At 48.2% G+C, this 25,726-nt stretch overlaps 1 protein-coding gene and 1 long non-coding RNA gene across 17 annotated transcripts in view; one reads left to right on the top strand and one right to left on the bottom strand.

Annotated features, from left to right (window-relative positions):
- Positions 1 to 17,471, top strand: part of PAXIP1 (PAX interacting protein 1) — a 51,271-nt gene extending 33,800 nt beyond the window's left edge. For 3 of the 6 annotated variants that reach the window (XM_078059782.1, XM_078059781.1, XM_036087565.2), the window contains 12 exons: positions 426 to 563; positions 1,222 to 1,343; positions 1,733 to 1,917; positions 2,920 to 2,963; positions 4,806 to 4,876; positions 7,206 to 7,308; positions 8,186 to 8,354; positions 14,860 to 14,960; positions 15,928 to 16,062; positions 16,154 to 16,229; positions 16,312 to 16,376; positions 17,010 to 17,471. In XM_078059782.1, coding sequence (XP_077915908.1) covers positions 426 to 563; positions 1,222 to 1,343; positions 1,733 to 1,917; positions 2,920 to 2,963; positions 4,806 to 4,876; positions 7,206 to 7,308; positions 8,186 to 8,354; positions 14,860 to 14,960; positions 15,928 to 16,062; positions 16,154 to 16,229; positions 16,312 to 16,376; positions 17,010 to 17,021 — 1,221 coding nt within the window. In that variant the 3' untranslated portion in view covers positions 17,022 to 17,471. Of the gene's footprint in view, positions 1 to 425; positions 564 to 1,221; positions 1,344 to 1,732; positions 1,918 to 2,919; positions 2,964 to 4,805; positions 4,877 to 5,131; positions 5,854 to 7,205; positions 7,309 to 8,048; positions 8,355 to 14,859; positions 14,961 to 15,927; positions 16,063 to 16,153; positions 16,230 to 16,311; positions 16,377 to 17,009 lie in introns of those variants that run through there. The other 3 variants (XR_013442949.1, XM_078059784.1, XM_078059783.1) reach the window with 3 other exon arrangements.
- The window catches only part of LOC118529080 (uncharacterized), a 38,824-nt gene continuing 14,420 nt past the window's right edge, over positions 1,323 to 25,726 (bottom strand). For 2 of the 11 annotated variants that reach the window (XR_013442957.1, XR_013442950.1), the window contains exons 3-6: positions 21,360 to 24,133; positions 19,942 to 20,101; positions 19,275 to 19,620; positions 17,465 to 18,412 (exon numbers count right to left, since the gene is read on the bottom strand). This is a non-coding gene — a long non-coding RNA (uncharacterized LOC118529080). Of the gene's footprint in view, positions 1,466 to 14,891; positions 15,824 to 17,464; positions 18,413 to 19,274; positions 19,651 to 19,941; positions 20,105 to 21,359; positions 24,134 to 25,726 lie in introns of those variants that run through there. The other 9 variants (XR_013442959.1, XR_013442958.1, XR_013442955.1 and 6 more) reach the window with 9 other exon arrangements.

Below are 25,726 nucleotides of genomic sequence, written 5' to 3'. Positions count from 1 at the left end.
ACTGAAAACATAGAAATGCTTGTGAGGGTTTTTTTTTTCTCCTCTGTGGTTAATTTTAGGTGGGCAATTACTCTTTTTCGAACTTGTTCTCTTTGGGACCCTCTGTGTTCTTAAGGGAAATTTTAATTTTGATCATAAACTTTAATCATTCCATGATCAAAGTTATTTTTAAGGTTGTTATAAAATTTGTTGCTTTCGTCCCCTGTTGCAGGCTGTTGGTGTGTAGGTAGTCCCATTCTTGTGTGAAGATCAGCCTGCTTCTGTTGTCATTTGTCACTTTGGTAAATCGAGTGCTTGGTGTCATGCAGTCCCTACGGGGCTTCTGACGACGGTGTCACTGTAGTTTCACGACCTGACCGTTTGGTATTGGATCCTGCAGCTACATGCACCCCAGCCCAGCAAACCTGTAATCTTATGTTTGGCAGGCGATCAGGGAAAGGAAGAGGTGTGTCACCGCGCACTGGCTGAACATGGTCCTGAAGAAGAAGAAACTAGTGCCGCCTCACCGTGCCCTCCACTTCCCGGTGGCGTTCCCCCCAGGAGGAAAGCCCTGTTCTCAGCACGTAAGGGACATCCCTTTGCTTCGCGATCCTGCAGCGGCTTCCTGTCTCCTGCGTGGGCCTCTGAGTCCCTGTCCCCGCATGCTCCCTCCGGCCTAGCTCGACAGGGCCCGGTGGTGCCAGTCCCTCATTTCCCTCATTTCCTGGGTCCCTTAAAACCGTCACGGTTCCCTGCGTGGAGCAGAACTTAACCGAGGCTCTCAAATCTCTGACACTACTTAAAATCCTAAAGTAAACCAGGCATCTTGCACTGGGAGTGGCCCCTGCTGGTGGGACTGTGACCGTAGTTGTAGGTTCTCTCGCTCCAGTAACCTCCAAATTGGGATCAGTGAGGAGAATGATGAACTGGCCGATTAATTTTTACATGCTTAATAAAAGAGCTTTGTTAAAATGATCTGAACAGTGTCCTGTTAACACAAGAAAGGTTTTCCCATATATGGCGTCATGGTTGTTGCTCCCCGTCTGATGGCGACACATGTAACCTGTCGACCATGAACAGGAGGCTGGTTTTGACTTTCGTAGGAGGGGCGTTACCGCCTCTATGCAGAACGCAGGTAAAGAGTGGAAACACGGGTGTGTAAAACAGCAAGGCACGGAGAAGCAAGCGTTCACGGGTTAAATGCTGCTGCGTCTGGGCCTTATTTGCTCTCTTTGTGCTTAGATTATTTCTGTGACTGGATTTGTCGACAGTGACAGAGACGACCTGAAGCTAATGGCTTACCTGGCGGGCGCCAAGTACACGGGCTACCTGTGCCGCAGCAACACGGTGCTCATCTGCAAAGAGTAAGCGCGGCTCCGTGGCGAACCGCGGGGACTGGCTCCGCAGGCTGCCTCGTTCCTGGGAGTGTGGGAACCTGGGTCTGTTAGAAGAATGGCAGTGCTGGGTTTGATACGAGCAGAAGTACCTGTAAAACACGGGGACGAAATTGGATGCGTTAATGAGATCAGAATTAAGTGAGGTACTGGGAATAAGATAAACTTACTGAACTAGTGGACAACCTGCTGACCCAGCATGAGGGGGGCGTGTCCTGGAATTACCAGCCAGGGGTTATTGTCAACTCTGCCGAGCTGTCCCTGCTAGTTCTGTGGTACCATACTGAAAAGAAATGTTACGTTCAACAGCGTCGACAAGCCTAACATTTAGTAAAATGTGTTTTTTCCCCCCAAAAAAGACCAACTGGTTTAAAGTATGAAAAAGCCAAGGAGTGGAGGATCCCCTGTGTGAACGCGCAGTGGCTCGGCGACATTCTCCTGGGGAACTTCGAGGCGCTGAGGCAGATCCACTATGGTCGCTACACGGCGTTCAATCTGCAGGAGCCATTTGCCCCGACTCAGCACTTGGTTTTCAGTCTTCTGGGTGAGTGGAGTTTCTTGTGCTGCCCGATTTATCGGTGTGAGGCTTCCACGTGCTCCCGCCACCTTTATTTACCCGAGGCGCAGCCGTGGCGTTAGCTGTCCCGTCGTTTTTAATTCCTGTCGTTTCCTGTCTCCTTCCCACACTCCCTTCCTTCTGCCCACCCTGCGCAGGAGGTCTGTTGGTTCCATGGTCTTGGTCGCCGTCTTAACAGACGCTCACAGATGGAAGGAGCACTCCAAGCGTTGGCGTCTTGTCTCTCCAGCCGATGACTGCTTCTCTAAAACGCCCCCACCCCGTGCCCCGTGCCCGGCTTTCTCTGCTTCAGTTGTAGGCGAGCTCCCCGTCTCCTGCCTTTGCCCTTGTCGGGCCCGGCTGCACAGACCCCAGCCCCGGGGTCCGTTACAATACTCAGCTGTGCTGTGTGTGCTCGAGGACGTCCGCTCAGGAAAACGGTCGTTCAGACTTTGCTTTAGTGTGCTCGCTTTTCAGAAGGCTCATTCAGTTTGATTTCCAGACGGTTTTAATCACGGGAAAGCTCTTCAGTTTAAGCCATAATCTCCGTCCCGGGAACAAATGTGCCCGTCTGCCTTCCATTCTGAAATGAAAGGGTTGTAACGACTCCTCGTCCTTCCTTGAAGAGTTCAGCCCAGCCGGCATGTGGGGGATGTGCTGCGGTCCTTCACGCTGGCCTCCCGTCGCCACGGGTGGTGGTGGTTCCCAGACGTGGCTGACGGCGGCCACAGTGGGCTGCACTGCTCTTTGTCCTAGAGCTCCTCACCTAGAGAAGGCTCGAGCACAGGCCCGGCAGCTGCTCGCTGCTCTCCCCTGCCCTTGTCCTGGAAGGGTTTTTTAGCACAAGCATAGTTCTTTGATGTATCCTTGATAAATGTCCACAAAGCCACCCGCGTGTCTAAGGTTACCAGCCCCAGAAAAGGGTTTCCCAAGCAGGCTTTTCCGCTTACGCAGTGTATTGTTGTAAAAATAACTTCTTTCTCTCTCTAGATGCTTGGAGAGTCCCGCTGAAAGTGTCGGCGGAGCTGCTGATGGTACGTCCGTGGCCTAGTCGCCTAGGCCGTCACTGTTCTGTAAAATCGCCGTAGGCATAGATCTGTATCTGTCAGTTACAAACTCTTCAAGTAACTTGTCCACACAGCAAATGAAGGTTGGATCTTCTCACCTGTCATAGATGTTCAGCATGCCCTGGGTCCTTTCCCCCCTTAATTGGCGGTATCGTCAGTCGTGGGCGCTTCTACGTGGAGGAGCCCCATTGGCTTCCGAGAGCTGTGTAGCTGCTAGGTGGGGTGGGGAAGGGAGTAGGACGCGCGCCTGTGAGCGGGGCGGGAGCCCTGAGCTGCCCCAGCAGCTCCGACTCGCCCTGAGCTGCAGAGGACACGGGGAGGGGGTAGGTTGGAATGCCAGTGACGGTCAGTTAGGAAACAAGGCTGGGCTGCCCTCTGGGTGGGGCCATCGGTCAGGTGTGACGGTAGGACACGAATGGCGTTTCGGGCTGTGTTTCCAGGACACATCTCAGTGACGTCACACTGTAGAACTCGCCTCCTGGTCACTGTCACCGCTGACGTGCCCGCCGCTGTGAGGACAGCCGCGGTTTCCGTGGTGGTGGCAGTTCAAGGCTGGGGGTGATGTGCGTGTTACCATATATACTCTCCTGGGGGTTTTAACTGCTGGACTTCATGTGCACGGACACTCAGCACGTCCCTGGGAGCTGCGGAGGTGAGGGAGGCTCTGTGTCCCCTGAACAGCTAACTGAGGAGCGTGCTCTTGTCAGGGTTATAAGGAACAGCTCAGCCTGTGTTCTGATTCGTGAGGATCCGCCGTGCTGTTTCCAGATCTAACCTGGAAGCCGAGGATGAGCGTCCAGAGTCTGTTCCCTTCATGCTGATGATAACGTGGTCACATGGGGTTTTTTCCCTTTACTTAAACTAGTAGTGATGATTTTAAGAAAACATGAGCAGCTCTGACATATCAGCAAAAGCAGATATTCTTCTAATTCATGTGGATGAAAGCAGCGTTATGGGGGCCTTCGGGATGAAGCTGGGAACGTGGTCCTCAGGGAGGAGCCCTCCCAGGTCCCCGGGGCCCAGACGGCTCCATGTCAGAGTCGCAGAGCAGCCCCGTTACCCTTGTTTGTGTCCCGCTGCGTGTTTCCTGCTGCTGCTGTGTGTGGTGCTGGGGACGCTTGAAGTGCTCGCGGCTGCGAGGGCCGAGGCCGTGTCCTTGTCCGGGTGCGCTGAGAGGAGGGGGCTGGCCCCGGGTCTGGCGGGGCGAGCGGGTCTCAGGCGTTTGCCGTGTACACGCGGACTTCTGGGGCTTGTCTGCATACGGCAGCAGTATTTAGAAGATGGAAAGGGGAGGCTTCGGACAGTGAAACAGACAGTGTGTCTTTGGAAACAGCTCTGGAAAAGCTGCCCCGCTCCCAGGAGAGCTGCTCATCTGTCCAGTGAGATCTGTGAACCGTCCTAGCCGGAATTCCTACTTGAGGAAGTGTCAGTTTTTAGGGGATGTAACTGCACTGAGAACGTTTTCCAAATTCCAAATTGGGACACAGGACAACACATTTGAAGTGAAAACTGCCATGCGGTGTTGAGGGTGGAGGACTGCATGTGCAGCGGGGGGACGGAGACGCCCTGAGGACCGGAAGGGTTTGGGGAACCTGGAAGGCAGGCCGAGGGTCACACACAGGTTCTCTGGAAAGCCTTCCTGCTCCTGGGTGGTGACCTCCTTGTCACTGTCCTGGGCAAATGCTAGTTCTGATGCGGTGGAGAGCACGAATGTTGTAGGAGAGGGTTTGGTTACTTGACGCATAAATCTCTTAGGAGCTCCTGTATTACTTGTGAGATTGATGAAAGCGAGTGATATTTTAATTACAGGGTGTGAGACTACCTCCCAAACTGAAACAGAATGAAGTGACCAACATCCAGCCTTCTTCCAAAAGAGCCAGGTATGAAGGATCCCCTACATCTGCTGTGGTTGGTTATCGTTTACAGGTCCGTTTTAGAAACTGGTCACAAGTGGGGAAATTTCTGAACATTTTCATAGTAAATAGGATTTGCTTATTACTTCACAACTTTGTTGTGATCTGTCTCATTACTGGACATAAAGGTGGATAGACAAGTATTTTTTTTTATTTAAAAAAAATTGAATCTTTTTTTTGTTTTTGGGTTTTTTGTTTTGTTTTGTTTTTTGTTTTTTTAAGCCAAACCTTATCAGAACCTCAGGAACGCGCAGCTGCTGTGGCGGACCAGGTGGGAGGCCTGGCGGGGCTGGCCGCGGCGCACCAGCGTGCGCAGGACGGTGCCCTCTGGCTGCGCCCCATGGCCCAGGTGGGCAGGGGCCGAGAGCCCTTTGGAAGCACGTGTGGGGTGGCACTGGTCTCACCTGCTGAAGACCTGGCTGGCCAGTGTGGGTCAGTAATGAAGTCCTGGCTTTCGTTTGATTAGTAAGGTACCCCAGATACAGGATGAACTAGGGAGCTTTCTTGAAAAGCCATTATTTCCAAGCTGCCTGTGGTGAACCACAGTTGATTTGCTTGGGCTGCCCTCTGCAGTCAGCCACCAGTTTCCCCTCGTCTCTCCCCTGCTCTGCATCCTACGTGTTCCACCCCCACATCACAGTCTGAGTTATGGAAGTATTCACTAACATCCTAATTATGTGATTATATATATATAAAATTTTTAGTATGGCAAGAGCATGAGCAGTGGGGGTGGGGGGCAGAGGGAGAGAGAATCCCAAGCAGACTCCGTGCCCGGTGCAGAGCTTGACGCTGGGCTTGGTCTCACGGCCCTGAGATCAGACCTGAGCTGAAATCAAGAATTGGACGCTTAACCGACTGAGGCACTCAGGTGCCCCTGTGATTACATAGTTTTAAGATGGTCATCAAAATCCACAAATAAACCCTAAAAAATTATTTTATCTAGACGGTCTCAAATGTAAGCTAAAAATGGAATTTGAAAATTCTAAGGATATGTAAAATACTGATTTAATTTAAAAGGTTTGCTTAAGTCCGATAGCTTGTTTTGAGCCTCTTGTGTAAGACAGGGCTGGGGGGACAGAGGGCCTGTGAGAGGCTGCAGCTGCCGGGACACCCCCTCAGTGACTGACGACCCAGAACAGGCCTGTTAGGAATGGTTATCCTGGCAGAACCAGCGAGACGGGGAGTCCACCCAAAGGGTGCCACCTTTTTTTCTTTTTTTTTTTAAGCTTCCATTTTTATTTATTTATTTACTTATTTTTATGATGTTAATCACCATACATTACATCATTAGTTTTTGATGTAGTGATCCATGATTCATTGTTTGCGTATAACACCCAGTGCTCCATGAGAACGTGCCCTCTTTAATACCCATCACCAGGCTAACCCATCCTCCCACCCCCCTCCCCTCTAGTTTCCCGGAGTCCATAGTCTCTCATGGTTCGTCTCCCCCTCCGATTTCGCCCCCTTTATTCTTGCCCTCCTGCTAGCTTCTTTTTTTTTTTTTTAACATATAATGTATTATTTGTTTCAGAGGTACAGGTCTGTGATTCAACAGTCTTACACAATTCACAGCGCTCACCATAGCACATACCCTCCCCAGTGTCTATCACTCAGCCACCCCATCCCTCCCACCCCCCACCACTCCAGCAACCCTCAGTTTCTCTCCTGAGATTAAGAATTCCTCATGTCAGTGAGGTGAGGTCATATGATACATGTCTTTCTCTGGTTGACTTATTTCGCTCAGCATAATACCCTCCAGTTCCATTCACGTCGTTATTCACGTCGTTGCAAATGGCAAGATTTCATTCTTTTGCCGCCTTTTTAAAGCCGTTGAAAACATTTGTAATTGGGAGGGGGAGGGGATCAATGGGTTACTTTCCTTGGAGGTGCCATGCACAGTCTTTTAGGGGAGACCGTGTAAGAGGAAAGAAAGGACAGGTGCCTCGCATTCTCCTTGATGGAAAAATCCCCACACACTTAAAGCTCCCGAACAGTTATTAAAACAATCCTTTGTTTGCTAAAGAACATTTTTATTTTAAGTAAACAGGGTGCCTGGGTGGCTCAGTTGGTTGGGCGTCTGCCTTCGGCTCAGGTCATGATCCCGGAGTCCTGGGATCGAGTCCCGCATCGGGCTCCTGGCTCAGCGGGGAGCCTGCTTCTCCCTCTGACCCTCTCCCCTCTCGTGCTGTTTCTCTGTCTCTTTCTCTCAAATAAATAAATAAAATCGTTAAAAAAAAAAAAGTTTATATTTTAAGTAAACGAAGTCACCTTTGTGTTTTGTGTATTTATTTTATAGAATTGAAGATATACCACCTCCCACTAAAAAGTTAACACCAGAATTGACCCCTTTTGTGCTTTTCACTGGGTTTGAGCCTGTCCAAGTTCAACAGTATATTAAGGTAAAATTATATTCTACTTTCTATAAGGATATTTAGCACTGTGCCTTTCTGTATATATTTGCTTTGGGTAGCAGTTAATTAAAATAACATTTAATCAGGAATATCCTAATAATCTTAACAGCATATACTTACAAAGGAGTTGTAGTAGTTTTTATGGCAATAAGTAGTCATTAAATTGTTAATTTTTCACCTTGTTCTGTGCTTTTTATATTTAGTTTTATACTTAGACACCTGCTTTCTTAGTAGGACTCTGGCGATTAGACCACGACCCATTCTTATAGCCATGTGAACATGAGCAAGCCTGCTCGAAGGCCATCGTCCTAGAAAGCCCCAGCTTAGGGGGTGCGCCGGCCACTCTGCATCCCCCAGTGAAACCGCAGGCCACCTGGGGGGGCCAGGGGGAGTTGGGCATGTGTGTACTTGGACAGGAAGTGGGACACGACCTTAGATCCACGTTCTGGAGTAGTAGCTTCCTGCTGTTGGGCGGCGGGGGTGGGGTGGGGTGAAAAGTTCACCTGTGTCGTGTTGGATTCCTACATTGTGCTTTTCACTGTTCTTAAGGAAGAGAAATCGTAACAAATGCCATTCTAAAATTAGTACAATTTAATTTTTTTACGTTTACAATTGAGTGTAGTCACTGAGGTCTTTTCCATGTGTTTGCGTCTTCTCAGTCACGTCCTCTGCTGGGATTCCTTGACACCGGGGACTGGGTTGCTGTGCTTCACTAACCCCCGTTTCAGCTGCAGGTCTGAGATGTGCCGCCTGGTTCTCAGGGACTTGATGTGGAGGGCTGTGGCGTCTGTGGCCCTGATGACAGCGTGCGCACCGGGCCCCCGTCAGTGCCGCGCTCATCTCTGCTCTGTGCTCCTCCCTTCAGAAGCTCTACATCCTTGGCGGTGAGGTCGCCGAGTCTGCGCAGAAGTGCACACACCTCATCGCCAGCAAAGTGACACGCACGGTGAAGTTCCTGACGGCCATCTCTGTGGTGAGGCACATCGTGACCCCGGAGTGGCTGGAGGAGTGTTTCAAGTGTCAGAAGTTCATTGGTAGGTGCTAGCGTCACTGCCTTAGTGTTTCGTGCTGAAAACACACCTTTTTTTCCCTTGAGTTTGTCCGTTTTCATCCCAACAAACATCTAGTTTGCTATTTCACTCCTGACAACTCACCATTAAATTTATAAATTTCTTCCATGTCCCAGCGAGTCAGTGGATAGTTTTGCACTGTACTATGAAAGAGAAAGGTTTCGGTCATTTGGGCAATGTTAGGGGAAAATAAGCTCTCTGCCACTGCTTTGTTTGCTGATATTTTGTTTGGACATTGGCTGTTTCCAGTCGAAAGGCGATTCTCCTGTGCAGTGGTGTCCGTGACGGTCCTGGCCCGGGTTTGATGGCAGGTTCCGTCGGAGGGATGGGTGTCTGCCTCCCCTTGCCCGCCTCCCGTCGTTCAGAGCCCCAGGAGTGGATTCCTTCTGGGCAGTGGGGAGAGGCTTTCTCTTAGTCAGTGCACCCTACTACACATAGAGTGAATATAAATTCCACACAGTTTCTCCACGAAGCTCTATGGCCAAAATTGATTTGAGCCTTCGTTAGCGTAAGGAGCTGTGGTGTTGTCTTCCCTGTGTGGGCCTTCCCAGCCCATCGTGACCCCTGCACGTGCATCCTCAGCCCTCACCTGGCCACTGGTCTGGGTGGAGCAGGAGAAAGGAGCTCGGCCCCGTGACAAGCGTCACCGCAGTCTGTTTGGTTTCTTGTTTTAGGTTTTTAAGCCCCAACCGCAGTGGTGCTAAGACTGAACTCCCTCCCTTGTGTCCCCCCCCCACCCGCCCTCACGTGGCAGTGATAGCGGTTACCGACCTCTGGTTAGGGCGCGCGCACAGACGCGCACACTTGTGCTTCTCTGCCCTGGATGCTGCCCCCCCCCCGTCCCCGCCCCTGGAGCTGTAGGATGATATGGGTCCACCAGACCCCCAGAGACCCTCCTGGTCCCCACTGGCCTCACACTGTTCTGACCCGTGAAACTAACCATATTTGTCCCTAACAGGGGCAAGTGGTTGTTAATGTTAAATTGAAGCATTTCAGATCCATGTTATTTTCTTGGACACTGGTGTTTAAACCTAATTCAGTCTTTAATGTAAAACAATTAATAAAAAGTATATATATTTTAAAGTTCATGTAGTCTAATATACAGATGAGAAATTACGATCCAGAAAAATAAGTTATCTTCTTACTTATAGCAAAGCTAGAACCAAACTTAAAATTCCATGATTGTATATTCACGTCAATCATAGGAAAGAATCCTTTATATGAAAATCAATAATAAATTCTCAATTACAATAATACAGCCGATTCTTGTTATTCATGGTAATTACATGCTCTACAGAGTAGCCACAGACCCCAGATTCGTGCACACTGAGCTGTTGCTCCCAGAGGAGACTCGGGGCTGGGTTCCCCAAGCCCTGGTCACATTTTCATCAGCTAATCGATAACTACCGTCGTAGGCTCCGTAAAGCCCTGTTGGCTATGTGCCTCTGTTTAAGGACACTATTTTTTTTTTTTTTAAGATTTTATTTATTTATTTGACACAGAAAGAGACACAGCGAGAGAGGGAACACAAGCAGGGGGAGTGGGAGAGGCAGAAGCAGGCTTCCCGCTGAGCAGGGAGCCTGATGTGGGGCTCGATCCCAGGACGCTGGGATCATGACCTGAGCCGGAGGCAGACGCTTAACGGCTGAGCCACCCAGGCCCCCCTAAGGACACTATTAATACCTCTCCTTGCTCCTTCCCACTGACGACCCGGCCGGCTGTAGCCGGCATAGCTGAGCCTGAGTGGAGCCGTCGTGACTCGTGCTTTGTCCCCACGGCACGGCATGGCCTCTTCCCTGGGGGGCACCGCGGCACCACGCTCCATGCTGGGGCATTTGAAACTAGAGTCACCAACAAAAAGCATGAAAATGTGAACAAATTAACACTAAGTAGACCACAAAAACGAAAACTTTATGGTATACAGCTTCGCCTTCTGGGAACAGGTGCATCTGGCAGCTCAGGTTTGGCCCCGTTATGAGCGTCTCTGCAAAAATGCCACCAATACTGATCTGTGGTTACAAATACATTGTACCAAGTAGGCCAATTCACAAATACAAAATCCACAAATAGGATAACTGTTAATACTTAGAAAATTTTTCAATTGAAATTAATTTTTTGTTCTTAAAAGATATTAATGAAATACAAAACCTAACGATGTAGGCAAAAAAAAAGTTGTAGAAACAATTCCCATAAATTTATGTATTAGCTCCCAATTTTGTAGACGAGCTATAAAATTTAGAATATGACAGTCTGTTCCTTCATTGAAATTTGAGTTGCTTTTATCAACTTTACCAATTTGTGAAACATGATTCTTTTATCTGTTTATGAAGTTTACAGCAATTCTTATTTCACGAAGTTTTGGTTGACTGACTTTCATTTGTATGGTGTAACTGTTGATCTCTGAGGGTTAGAAGGTGGTTTAGTCACACTGTAAACATTTCGTGTTTAATAGTAAATATTCAAACATTTCATATTTGATCCCCCAAATATCAGGATTTAAGAGAATTTTTCCAGGTTACAGTAATTGCCTTTTCTAGGTGCCATGTAGTTAGTACATACCCTTTTCAGAGTGGCTTCTTTCACTTAGACGCATCTCCGTTTCCTCCCTGTCTTTTCATGGCTTCGTAGCTCGTTTCTTTGTGGCGCTGAGCGATACTCCATTGTCTGCCTGGACCACAGTTTATCTGTTCACCGACTGAAGGGCATCTTGGCTGCTTCTAAGTTTTGACAGTTATGAATACAGCCGCCGTCATCGTTCTTGTATAGCTTTTGTGTGGATGTAAGTTTTCAACTCCTTTGAGTCCATACCAAGAGGTGTGATTGCTCGATCATGTGGTAAAAGTATGTGTTTAGTTTGGTAAGAAGCCACCATTCTTCCAAGTTAGCTGCACCATTTTGCATTCCTGCCAGCGGGGAGGGAGAGTTCCCATTGCTCCACATCCTTGCTTGCATTTGATGTTATCAGTGTTTTGAGTTTCTACCATTTTAATGGTTGTGTAGTGGTCATCTCATTTTTGTTTTAATTTGCAGTTCGATGATGACCTAGATCATGGAACATCTTCTCAGGTGCATATTTGCCATCTCTCTGTCTTCTCTGGTGACGTGCTCGCTTCAGCAGCGCATACACTGCATCTTCTCTGGTGACGTGTCTGTCCAGACTTTTTGCCCATTTTTTAAATTGGGTGGTTTTCTTATGTTGAATCTTACGAGTTCTTTGTATATTTTGGACAGCAGTCCTTAATCAGTTGTGTCTTTTCCAACTATTTTCTCCCAATCTATGGCTTGTCTTCTCATTCTGTTGACATTGTTTTCCTAGAACACAAATTTTTAATTTTAATGAAGTCCAGCTTATCAATGATTTCTTCCATAGGTCGTGCCTTTGGTGTGTATCTGAAGTCATTGCCATACTCAGGGTCATCTAGATTTTCTCCTGTGTTCTAGGAGTTTCATAGTTTTATACTTAGGTCTGTGATCCATTTTAATTTTTGTGAAGGATGTAGAGTCTGTCTAGGTTCCTTTTCTTGCATGTGGACATCCAGTGGTTGAAAATATGATCTTTGCTCAGTCGTGTTGCCTTTGTTCCTTTGTTAAAGGCCAATTTATGTTGTTTATGTGGGTCTGTTTCTGGGCTCTCCACCAATCAGTTCTTTTGCGGGTGCCACACAGTCTTGATTCCTCAAGCGTCGAGGTGGGCTTGGAAGTCGGACAGGGGCAGTCTTCCAGCTTTGTTCTTGTCCTTCAGTGTTGAGTCAGCTGCTCTGGGTCTTTTGCCCTCCATATCAGCTTTAGGATCAGTTTCTTGCTATATGTAAATCTTTTTTTTTTTCTTTTGATTTTTTTTTTTTTAACATTTTGAGAGAGAGTGCGCGCATGTGAGAGAGTGCACGTGAGCGCGCACACATAAGCAGGAGGAGGGGCAGAGGCAGAGGGAGGAGCAGACTCCCCGCTGAGCAGAGAGCCTGATGATGGATGATGCATGGCTTGATCCCAGGACCCTGAGATCGTGACCTGAGCTGAAGGCAGACGTTTAACCGACTGAGCCACCCAGGTGCCCCAGATCGTTTATTTTTAATACATATATAAAGATACTTTGTTTTGGGGGCACCTGGGTGGCTCAGTCGGTTAAACGTCTGCCTTCAGCTCAGGTCACGATCCTAGGGTCCTGGGATTGGGCCCCGCATCAGGCTCCCTGCTCAGCGGAAATTCTGCTTCTCCTTCTCCCATTCCCCCTGCTTGTGTTCCCTCTCTTGCTGTCTCTCTCTCTCTGTCAAATAAATAAAATCTTTAAAAAAAAATTTTTTTTTGTTTTTGCCAAAAGTTGACACTTTTGGATTATTTTCTAAATTTTTCAAAAAGAATATTGACCTTACTTGGGTGATTTGTAGTAATGTCTGAATTTTTGCTTTCACAGTCATTTCTTTTACCCATCTTTTAACATTTTAGTGATTTTTAAACATATTTGGCTTTTGAATTTAAAAAATCTCACTTTTTTATTTGAAACAATCACCAAGTTACCAAGCAGTTGCAAGTGTAGTACAAATTGCTGTTTTTTCCTGAACCATAAAAGGGTACGTTGCCAAAGTTACGCGCCATCATCCTCGAACACCTTGATGTGTGTTACCTACGGAAAAGGCCATTCTGCCCCATGGCCACAGTACAGCCCTCAGAGTCCGGTCCACGGCCACAGCCTCGTCCTCAGATGGCTCTGCGTCCCAGGGATGTCCCTCAAAGCCAGAGGGTCCGGGTCAGAACTGTGCACGGGGTCACCACGTCTCCTCAGTGTTCCCTTGTTGCTTCGGTTGATTATTTGCTAGAACGTCCCTCTGTCTGGGTGTACCTGCTGCTTCCCCCCGATTGAGTGCAGGACCGCCCCGCTCAGTGCCGGGTCCTCGCCGCGCTCCTGCCAGGGCTTGTGCTGTTCTGTTGTGTGGCTCATGGGTCCCTGGGAGCAGGTGACGTCTGCTGGCCTTCTCTGTGCAATATGTCATTTATGGGGAAGTAGTTGAAACTGTGCCAGTATTACTGTTCCTTTATTATTTCCTTGTATGGACTCCTTTTTGAATTTTATTCCATGGGTTGTTATCATGCTGTCCTTGATGTCCAGTGAGAGAGAGCCACTCAGGCTGGCTTCAGGGTCCCGCAGTCTGTCCCCTTGGTCTTCGAGCACTTCCTGGCTTTTGGCACAAGAAAGTTCTAGGCTCATGTTACGCTCTTCTGCCCTGCGTTTTGTTTTGAGATTGAGCGCGAGCGCGCGGAGCCTAGTGTGGTATCCCCTGGGCAGGGGGGCGTCGGCTGCGGCTGTCCCGAGTCGCTTCTCCGTCAGCAGCACTGGCCGCTGCTCGGTGACCCTCCGGGTCCTGAAAAGGCGCGTCTGCCTCCGCGGTTGCCCTGGAAGTTGCCATTTCAGATATTTCATGTGTGACTGTACTTCCTGTTCATTTTTTACTTCTCCAATTTTCGGACATTATCTTTTTCCACCTAAAACAGTATAGCAGCTTTATCTGATTGGCTAACGGATCTTGTATTTCTAGCACTTGTTCATAATTGCAGTGTCTCTTTACTGATTGGATTGCTCTTGCCCAGAGTCAGCAAACTGGCTCATGAGCTAAGAATGGTGTTTTACATATTTAAAGCCTCATTGCTTCATGAAAAGGATATTTGGCAGAAACAGTGTGTGGCCTCCAAGTCCTAATGTGTGTCCCACCTGGCCAGCCCCCACTCCACACTTCCCTGTGCCGCACTTTTGGGGACCGTGTCATCAGGTTAGACCTGTGTTACGCTACCTGGTTGTTATTATGAAATGAGGAAGAAATGCTTTTCTGAGCATGAGACGTTTATAAGAAGCTTAAAACATTTTGTGATCTTTGACTTTTGGTAAATTGGACGTTTCTTAAAATGTTAACCATGAAAACTCTGAAAAACAATTAAAATTCTCCTGTGTCCTCAAGATTTGGTGAAACTATTCTTCATAAGTTGCTACCCACTTTCCTATATTTAAAAGGAATCTGTTAGATCTATACAATGGATTATCAGTTCCTTGAGTCTAATGAGACTTGTGGTCATCACATATACGTTGGATGTGATGCTGGTTCTCAGCTGGTCGCTCTGGGACTGGGGTTCTCCACGCAGGATCTGTGAACTCCCTGAAACCATGTGGAATGGTGGCGGGGTGCAGAGGGGAGGTGCGGCAGTAGAAGAGGGTCCCCAGCTCTCAGTCCATTTGTTTTCGAAAGCATATGACCTCAGAAGTTTAAGCTACGCTGTGGAGAAGGGAGTCTGTCTTTCATCTTGTCTGGCTGTTTTCAGGGGAGAATAGCTGAGATTTCATATTCAGTGGTTTCCCAGGGAAGTTAAGTGTGAGCCGCGAGTGACATGCCCCTGACCTGCGGTGGGGAGACCTTCGGGGTGGATCCCGTGCCCGGTACTCCGCAAGTCTGCACTTTTCTGAGAGGGCGGCTCTGTTTTCCAGATGAGCAGAACTACCTCCTTCGAGACGCTGAGGCCGAGGTGCTGTTCTCTTTCAGTCTGGAAGAGTCCCTGAAAAGGGCGCACGCCTCCCCACTCTTCAAGGTAAAGGGTAGTCAGCAGTGTCCCCGCAGGTGCCCCACATGGCACAGTCGAAGGGACAGTAACTGAGTGGGTGGCGCACACTCCTGGCCTCTGGAGGCTGCTGGGACGTGTTCCTGGGGGCCTGTGCTGGGGAGGCCCGGTGGGCCTCCGGAGCACTGCTCTTCACGAGTCTGCTAGAGACACGCTCGACAAAGCACCTGGGTGTTTAGAGTGTATTTATGAATAATCCAATTGGCAAGAGACATTTAGGTTGATTTTTCTGCTTCTCACAAATCTTTGCTACTTCATGTTCTTCTCATTAAATGCATACTCAGCTGGAGAATGAAGATTCTTGGGAAAATATTAATTGAATGTGTGCCTAAATAATTTAAGACAGGATTTTTAAATATTTGTTTGATTACTTAGAACAACTTTTTTTTGTATTGATCTGTTTTTTACCCTTCTCAGGGAACCAGCTTAGGAATGAGAATGGGAATGTTAAGATGTATCTTACCTAAAATAGTCTGAATTTTCTAAATGTTCTTTTTCTGTGAGCGGTTTAAAAAAAAATAGTATCTTGTGGTGCACTTCAGAGAACAGGCGTTAGAAAGTTACATCTTAGCCATCAGGATCCTCTCCTGGTCCGAGCCCAGGGAACACACAGATCTGAACGAGGGGTCTCTTGCTTGACACAGCGAGGCGGACGGAGTAGTGTTCTCACTGACCCCACAGAATCCTTCATGTCTCTTAGGGACAGGAGTTCCAGTTACTTTGACTCATCCCGGGTCTTACCTGACGTGGGACAATGCTTCAGTTAGCTCAGATCGGCATCCTGGCTTCCTCCAGGCCCACTTCAGGCTGGGGACCTGCAAGGGCTGGGACTTCTGTAATTTCACAGAATTATACATTTGGTCAAAAATCATGGTAGAATTCATGAAAAATTACCCTAAAAATTCAGTTAAAAATGTGCACGTATTTTTATTTTTAGGCAAAATATTTTTACATCACACCTGGAATCTGCCCAAGTCTCTCAACCATGAAGGCGATTGTGGAGTGTGCGGGAGGACGAGTGTTGTCTAAACAGCCGTCTTTCCGGAAGCTCGTGGAGCACAAGCAAAATAAGGTGGATAGAAGGAAAACAGGCTGCTGATTCATCACTGTGCCAGATGAGATTCCTTGTTCAGTAACCGATAAACTCATTTTCTTTTCCTTAGAGTTTGTCAGAAATAATTTTAATATCCTGTGAAAATGACCTGCACTTATGTCGAGAATATTTTGCCAGAGGAATAGGTAAGTCAAGTCCCACTGCTCTTGCCCTTCATCGGAGCGCGTGCAGACACGGCACCCTTTGAGCTTGTTTCGTTCCTTTCAGATGTGCACAACGCGGAGTTTGTTCTAACTGGAGTGCTCACACAGACACTGGACTATGAATCATATCCTTTTGGAGAGCAGCCCCCACTGGTGTCAGAACCGTATGTATTCTGCATGTGTGCCCGAGTTAGTGATAAAGGCCTGGTGAGTAGTTGTGGACACCGTGCTGTAGCATTTTCTTTATATAATTTGTACTTTCTTTTCCAGATTAAAAAAAAAAAACCCGTAAACGCCTGTTATGTACTCCTTTTACCTTCAGAAAGAACTGCTTTAAAAGTTATGTGGGTGTCCTCTCAGGGGCCTTTTTTCCATCTAGAGACAGAAGGGAGACGGATTGATTTTTGCCCTGGGAGGATGGGTCGGAGCTGCAGGGCTTGGCAGGTTCAAGGAAGGAGGACTTACTTACCTGGGTGTGGGGGTCGGGGGGGTAGGGATGGGCTCCCAGGCTGTCAGCCTGTGCTTCATCAGCCACGACCGCGGCTCTGACCGCAGGGCACGCTCGCCAGGTCCTGCCAGTGCAGGGCGTCTGGTGCACTCGGGCTGTGTGAGTTGTGTGCATGGGCATTTTTAAAGCTCCCTGGGATTGAAATGTGCAGCAGGACTGACGGCTTTATGCCGGCAGGGTACTTCCGTAACTAGATTTGGGACCCTGTGTGCGGTGTTTGTTTGAAATGGTTTTTCCTCAACAAGCCTACATATAAATTTAACTGATGGCGTCGACACTGCGACTGGAGCCCTGGGACGACGTCCGGCCGTGCCCGCTGTCGGGCGGAGCAGGCCGCGCTCCCCTTCAGGTGCCCGTGTTTTCCAGCTGCTTCAGCAGGCAGGCATTTTAAAGCAGGAGAACACAGATAATAAATATACTGCATCTTATTAAGATGTGTAATTTTATTCTGAGGAAACATAAATTATGTTTTGTATTATATGAATTTACGAGCCCACATTAGGTTTTATGATTCATTTGCCAGGTTTTTAAATGTTTTCACAACACTGTTAACAACTTCGGCTACAAATAAAATGGTGTAAATAAAGACCTTGTTATCTCTAAATTATGAATGTTAAAGATTTGAAATGTTTTGTACTTATTTTTATTTCTTATACTCTTTTCTTTTATATTGATATCTTGCCCACATTTTAAATAAATGTACTTTTGAACTTTGATCCTTTGTTTTTTGCATAATTTATACGATTTACAATAAACTGGATCACATTTTAAGTAATTTCAAGGCAAAATAGAGTATCTGGAAGGCAGCCATCCTCTGCCGGCGTGATAAACTCTCAAGCAGAGGGACAGCCGCGTCCCTGCACCCACCAGTCACATCCTGCTCCGTTCCACGTCCGGTGCTTCAACACTTCCTGTGGGACCGCGTCAGAGGCCACCGTCCCAGACGTTCAGAGTTGCTCTCACTGCTCATCACTGTGCTCATCGGGTGTGTTCCTGAAACACTGAATTTGCTTCCATTACAATTTCTGCAATGTCTTCCCTAGGAACAGTTGTGACCCGTGTGACAATTCCTTAACTGCACATTCAGTTTAATTCCGGAATACAGTGTAGGTAGTGCAATGCACTAAAGACATGAACACGGAATAAACTGAATTCCGTGTCGGGAGAGTTCTCAGTGTCCCTACACTCAGGACAACCCTTCCTAAGGTGTTCCTCCCAGCTCCGCTGGCGTACAGCTCTTTCTCCACGTGGAAGGGAAATCACCACACACTTCACAGCTTTAAGTAACAGCCAGTGTCTTCAGGCGCTTCTGCCCTAACCCTCGACCTTCTGTGGGGTTTCCCGGGGAGCCCACCCCATTACCGGGGGGCACACCTTCAGGCTCGCTCAGCCTGAAGTGACTGACATTTTACTGGCTGCCGGAAGTATTTATCTTGACCTCTATAAAGTATGCCTTAAGAGCACTTCTTAGAGGTACTATATTCTGGCATTTACTTGTATTTTTAACAAATTGTACCTCAAGATGTGTCTGCTTTGAAGCTAATCGTTTTGTACCTAAGCAAACTTAGAAGTACTAACCTGTAGAACTGACCATTTCCTGTCACGTACAACAGATGGAATTAGTGTTGATATGAAATATCTTAGGTTCTGCAAAATCCTGGAAGGGAAGAAGAGTTTCATATTTGAGAACACAGTTTTGATTGCAAAGTATTCAGAATGCTGCCCTACGGCTCACACCCTTGAAGGAAAGTGAAGGCGCGGATGGAGAAAACGGGCCTTCTGTGCAGAGTCTCATGCATCTGTTCAGTCTTCAGTGGAGACAGGGTGTTTGTTTAACCAACATGCAAGTATGACTGATTCAACCTTTCAATTAGTGTTTTTTTTTTTTTTTTCAAAAGCTGCCAAGAAATAATTCTTAAACACTCCAGGAGCTGTCTGCAGCCAACTGGCTTGCCCAGCTGCTGAGCACGGATTTGGTGGCTCGGGAGTTTCATATGAACGTAGAAGAATAGAGATTTCAAGTAAATGCTTCTTAAAGAATTTGATTTAAGAAGTTATTTTCTCCTAAGAAAAGGAAGTCTTTCACTCAATCCTGTTGTTTTGTCTGGCTCAAGGTTGTTTAATGGAAATATGACCTACATAAGCAATGTAAAAATTCCTAATAGCCACAGTAAAAAACATGTAAAAATTTTTTAATTTTTATAATATAACACCATGTATCTAAAATATTGTTCCAGCTACAGGTCATCAGTATTTTACAAAATTATTGTGATAGTGGGTTTTTTGTTTTTTGTTTTTTTGGTGTGGTCTTTAAATCTACTGTATTTTATTTACACTTAGCGCACATCTCAATTCTGACACTGAATTTTCATTAGGAGTATTTTATCTGTATTTAGGTTTCAGACCACTTACAATTTAAAAAGATTTCTATGCCCAGGTTATTCAAAGCATGAGTGTTCTAGTAACAAAATTAGTGTCAGTTAAAATTAATGTTAAATAAGATTAAAAATCCAGCCCACCTGCACGAGGTGCATCTCTGTGCCTGGTGACCAGGTGTAGCCGTCATGTCAGTGGCCATCTGCACGGGCTCTCTGGAAACGCGAGTGCCAGTGAGGAGGTATACAGTCCGTCCAAGTAGCTCCAAGATCACTGCTCTGTGCAGAGTCACCGGAATTCCACTCCCCGCCACAGACAGGTCGCAGGAGGTCTGCTTCCATCTGGGTAGGTGCAAGGTGTCGAGAGGAAAGTGGAAGAAATACTGCGTGTCCTTGCTCTCGTTAGGAAAGGCTGGACATGTTTTAATCCTGCCGGTATCTGGTGACTGAAGAAAGAACGGCTGCGTGGTACCGGCCGCACACCACTGGCCTGCGAGCAAACAAGGCTGCTGGAGACGTCCTGCAGGCAGGAGGCAAAAGCCCCTTTAACCCAAGTGCTCGCACTCCCGGGAAGCCCTCCCACATCCCTGATGTTTGCTGAATCAAAAAGTAAACGTGAAATTAAGGTCTGCATTCGTGGGAAGCTGGGTACCTCCACATACCCACCAGTGACCGTCAGCATCCCGCACACACGTCTGTCCCGTCGGCCGCCGCGCATCCTACAGGGCCCCATCCCGGTTCTCGACGCGCCCCACAGCAAAGGGCTGCCCCCCAAGGTGCCCCTCTGCCTCACTGCCCATCTGCAGCTCACCTCGCTCGGCCGACTCAGCTGCACGAGTGGTCATGTCTGTGCATCCCCGTTACCATCGGGCTCATCTCCTTCCCTCACAAATCTCCGCGAGGTCTCCAAGATGCCTCCTTGCCTCCAGTCTCTTCCCCTCCCCGCTGCCCTCTGTACTGCTGTTGCATTCCTGCTAAGAGAAGAAAGTCCCCGAGTTGTCATGTTTGAAGTCTTTCTTAAAGCCGTGTGACATGCCCACCCAGCTCCTCATTCCCAGCAGGCACACAGAAGGACTTCCTGTTCCTCATGTCAGACTACCCTCCCACTCCTGTCCGGCAACCTTCCCCACTCACTAAGACCTGTAAAGCCTTTCCTGGTTCTTGCAGGTTTTTCTGTTGCCTTAGCTTCTGATCCAGTCTACACAAGCAACAAAGAGAAAAACAGGTAAACTGGATCACACCAAAATTAAAAACCGTTTGTGTATCAAAAGGTGCAACCAACGGTGAAAAGGCAGCCCACTGAATAAGAAAAAATATTTGTAAATCCTATACCTGATAAGGAGCTAATATCCAAAGTAGATAAAGAACTCCTACAACTCTTCACAACAAACAACCTGATTTTAAAATGAGCAAAGGACTTGAATAGATGTTTCTCCAAAGAAGATATGTGAATGGCCAGTAAGCACGTGAAAAGATGCTCCACATCACTCATCATCAGGGAAATGCAAATCAAAACCACAGTGAACTACCACCTCACACCCATCCGGATGGCTACTATCCCACAAAGAAAAACAAAAAGATGTGAAGAAATTGGAACCCTCGTGCACTGTTGGTGGGAATGCCGACTGGTGCAGCCACTCTGGAAAACAGTATGGAGGTTCCTCGAAGTTTAAAAACAGAACTACTTATGATCCAACAATTCCACTTCTAGGTATATCCCCAAAAGAATCAAAAGCAGGGTTTTCGTGAGACATTTATACACCCACGTTCACAGGCGGTATTATTCATAGTAACCAAAAGTTGGAGGCAACCCAAGTGCCCATCGACTGATGAGTAGATAAGCAAAACGGAGCATATGCACGCAAAATACTATTCAAAATCCTGACGCCCGCTATCACAGAGGATCCCGGGGACATCATGCTGAGTGAGAGAAGACAGTCAAAAAGGAACTTCATACTGTCTGATTCCACTTGTGTGAGGTGGTGGGCATGGGGGGCAGAAGAAGGGGAGTGGGAGTGAGTGTGTAATGGGGACAGTCTCAGTTGGGGGCGATGGAAAGTTCTGGTGGTGGTCACACAACACTGCACATGTGCTCAGTAACACTTCACTCTACACTGCAAAATACCTAACATGGCAAATTTTATGGGTTTTACCACGATTTTAGAAAATGAAGGCGGAAATGAAGAGCGCTAGTGAGGAGTGAAGGCAGAGGCCCTGTCGTGGGCTCACCCTCTGGTCTTCCACAGGCTTTCACTGAACACACAGCGCGTGGTCAGAACCCCTGACCCACACGCAGAGCTCATCCCAGGCGAACGGATCAGTGCGTGTGGGTATGTGTGGACGTATGTCTGCACAGTTTTCTGTGGCTCCCGTCACATCTGAAAAAGACTTTGGCTCAGGAAAGATTAAAGATTTACTGTGTTAAAAATAAGACAAAAACCAGTGGATGGCGAAGCACTTCCAGAATCACAGAATCAGGGTCTGTGCGGACTGCCTCTCCAGAAGAGCGATGAGGACAGACGTAAATGGCCCAAACAGCCTTTTCAGACCATGGAAGGCCGGACCCTTCTGCCCACTGAGCCATGGTGGGTTTTGGTGTGAGGCTTCAAAGCTCCAGGGCTTCTAAGTTAGGCCGTCCGCACCGTTTCGGCCAGGATGACCTCCGAGGTCTTCACTGCCGGGCAGGCCGGAGGACGAGCCTTCTCTGTCACTCATCCCAGTTTGCCAGACGATGAAAGGAAGCCCCACCTGGGATGGAACAGGTGCAGGGACCCGGGAGTGAAGAAGGTCAGGATGCCCAAGACTGGAAAAGCTGTCACCTAAGTACAGGGAGGTAGGAGTGTGGCCTGGGGACCGCCAAGCCCCCGGGGGTTGCTAGTCTGTTGGCGCGGTCACTGTCGCGGGTTTTGTTCTCCGGACCTCCGAGTGAGTGGCGGTGGTCTGCAGCTGCGCCCGCCCCCCCACCCGCACTGCAGGAAGGGAGGAAACGGGTTCTGAAGTCCAGGATGGTATTTTCTCCGCTGAGTGAGAAGCAAAAGAAATCCTCCCCCGTGGGAAGGTCACCTTGAAGCAAGCCGCCCGAGGCTGCAGCCTCAGTGGGAGAGGAGCGCAAGGGGACGCGCAGTCAGGAGCGCGGCCGCCGCGGCCCCTGCGAGGTCACTACCGCCCCCCAGCCGGGCGGGGAGCCGCGGGCAGCACGACACGCACACCGCACCCCGCGGCTCGGGTGAGGCCTTCTACGACCACCGGCTCCGTGTTGATGAGAACAGCGCTCCGTTAGTGCCAGCTGCGCAGAAGCCCGCCGACCGTGAGGCCGCTGAGGCAGAGCCCGCCGCTCGGCGCCCGGCTCTCTCGGGGGAGGGAGGCAGAGAAAGGCACCCCCTCGGCGGCCGCTCCTCTCGGGGACCCGGCGGCTGCTGCGCGCGGGCTGGGCTGCTGCCTTGAGCGTCAGCCCCGAGGGTGCCCGCGGCTCGGTCCCGCTCCCGGGCAGGCGGACACCGGCGGAGCGGAGACGAGGGCCGGCGCTGGCCAAGGCAGCAGGGAGAATTCCGGGGAGACGCGAGCCGCCGCCCAGCCGCGGGAGAGTTCTAGAGGGCCTGGATGGAAGTTCCTTGGACGGTTCAAAACCTCTTCAATGAAGACTCCCAGATCCGCCTTGAGAACAACCAACGGGTGCCTTGGCTGTGGCTAGACACGGTGCCCTCAGGAGACAGCAGGTGCACCACTGCGTGACATCTTGAGCATGACCTTCCTGATTTTGGACCTAAACTGCAGTCATGAGCTGCACCTCACCCCAACCCAAGGTGAAGGCGGCCACCTGCCCCGAGATGCAGCGCGCGCTGCCCGGCCTGGGTCCCCGGAGGGGCAGCATGGCAGCTTCCCGCCAGGTGTGCCAGGACACCGGGGTGCTGGAGTATTGAGGGGTGCCGTCTAGGTTGGTACGGATTAACAACTGTTAACATTTTATTCTAGAACTGTCTGTACCCTTCCTTCTGCACACTGGCCCAAGGAATAGTTTTTATTTTTTCAGATGGGAGTCCATTGCAGCACCTGACACGAGAGAGCCGAGGCCATAGAACGGAGCATGTGGTACCTGCCCAGAGCCGGTCTTTCTAACAATCCCAGTCGTCCTGATTCTTCTGCAGTCAGGATTTATCATTTGGAAACTTCATTTTGCAAGTGCACGTACAATACTCGGTTTGTATTTCTACTGATTCCTATTTTCAGATTTGCTCTAATATAGAAATTATGTATGATGGTTGCTCATCATCACTGTCATCCGGCATCGTTAGGCAACAGAAAGATGATGGTCCCAGTTTTGGATTATGTGTGATACTTTGATAAAATAAAGTAAATTTTCAACTTCTAACGTTTGTGGGCCCTGCTCCTGGACTCCTGCTCCTGGAAGATATACTTTAACATTTACCGGGATCAAAATGACTTGGCGAAACCTCAGATCACGGGTTCTATTTCTCTCCTGGGCTCACACTGTACATCTGCTTTGTTAAAAACACAATAAATAAAAAGAAGCATTCCAAACATAAAGAAAAAAACCCTCCCCGGTTCCCAGAAGATTAAGGTCATTCAGCCTTACACATATAGAAACATAAGTCTGACTTTCTGGCATGTCCTTCCTCAGGATGATTTGTAACTCTAGGTTTAAAAACAACAACAACAACATATAACCCTGCACCATGTTCCTTCCCCAGGGCACCCTTCTTTGTGAAGATTGTGTGTGTCCCCGGCAGTTGTCCTAACTTGGACTCGAATAAGACTCTTTCTCTTTAAAAATTTAAAAAAGGTTTGTTCTCTCCGCCTCAACATTTCTTAGTGCAGTTGGCAGGATACCTGAGCAACTCACCTGACAATGCCTGGGGGCCGTCTGGAACTCAGCTCAGTACCAGCACAGGCCCTTGGTGCCCCTCCGACTTCTCACGGGTGTATTGGTGAAGTCTCCTGATATCCAGCCTCCTCACTTTGAATCAACAGTCCTTTTATTCAAGCTGTTGAGGGTTACCAATAATGTTCTCTAGGTGAGAATCACCAATAGGATTTAGTTCTTCTAATAATAATTAAATTGATAATTATAACTGATGTTATAAGGCTGGAGTAAATTTTCTACCTAAAAATATGAGAGCCTGAATCATTCAGCTTCAAAGAGAAGGAACACTTGCTCCTTCCAGCCAAATGGTGCTTTCAGGTGACCGAAAGCCTAAAGGAAGTGTCTGATGATACTCCTCGGGATGTGTAGTGGTCCCATAGGAATTTCCCATCTTGTAAGGTAATTAGCGATTGGTTCGTCCCCGGGTGCACAAGTAAGGATTGATCATCCAGTGCTCCAAGTCCCCTCGATGGTCTTAGACCTCGCGGGGAGAAACCGACACACATAAGAGAGTGTATCACAGCCCTTTGGAAGTGACACAAGCAGCACCCTCTGGATCCACCACACTTAACATCCTTAGATCTTATTCAAGATAAGGCTGAAACTAGAAGGAATGGGGAACCACGCTTCCCAAGCTGAAGAGCTCCCAGAAAACCAGCAACCACCTACAGGAATTCCGGCAGGCTCTATGCACAGCCCCTACGGAGTCTCTGCTTGCAAGCGCTTACCGAAATGGGAAAACCTGCCTAAGGATGGATAACCTCAGTCTCAGATGGCCCGAATGGGGTTCTTTCAACATGTCGGAGTTATTTTTCTCGTGTACACAATTAGAAAGCCAGCTGTAAGACCACGTAACCAGAAACTACAAAGCCATTTTGGTCCAATGAAGCCCCCGGCTTTTGGGAAGGAACCAGCAGCGTTCAAAGAGGCACTCTGGGCTTCATTTGGTTTGTTGCTGCAGCTTTTGGTCTCTTTGGACAAAACCAGCTGTGTTCTGACCAGAAAATGGAAAATAATTAACGGATCCATAAATTATAATGCTATCCTGTGATTGGATTTGCTTTAATAAAAGGGAAATATTTGGAAATTGGGTCTTTAATGTCCTCTCCACAAATTTTAGTGAAACAATGGCTAAATTTTGTTTGCATCTTGTGTGCGTGTGTCCATGTGTAGTAACTGAAAGATATTTTCTCCACCTTGGGAATGACATTGCTCAAATTAATTTGTAAAGGAGCTCTATTTAATTGGTTTAAAGGCAGGCACTCGTAAAAACTCTCTAAGACTCAGAAAGATTAAAACTAACTCAAATGTTTTTCAAGTTTTTATGATCTGGGATGAAATTCCCTACATTCAGGCTTTTATGTTACTCTGTAATAAAGATGCCTCATGTGAAAGAACCCAACGATGGTCCAGAGAGATAGAGATGGGCAAAAATCTAAGACACCCAACCCCCTCCTCAGTAGTCAGAAAAATGAGGAAAACAGGCAGACATTGGAAATCCTAAATCCACCTCCCCACGCACAAGCACTAGAATTGACAGCCAATCTGTCTGCCCCTCTGCCTCCCCCTCCAGAGGGCTGAAAAGCACCCAGAGAGAAGGCCTGTTTTGCAGGAGGGAGACACGGGACACGGAAACGGAGAGATGTTAGTCCCCGCTTGAATCTGCCTCAGCCTCCCCTTCCCCCAGTTCCCGCACAGCCACCATCAGGGCCGC

This window comes from Halichoerus grypus, chromosome 12 (assembly GCF_964656455.1).
Source record: "Halichoerus grypus chromosome 12, mHalGry1.hap1.1, whole genome shotgun sequence".
Lineage (NCBI taxonomy): Eukaryota > Metazoa > Chordata > Mammalia > Carnivora > Phocidae > Halichoerus > Halichoerus grypus.
Note: the sequence above shows the minus strand (reverse complement) of the source record. Positions and strands in the feature narration are given on the sequence as shown.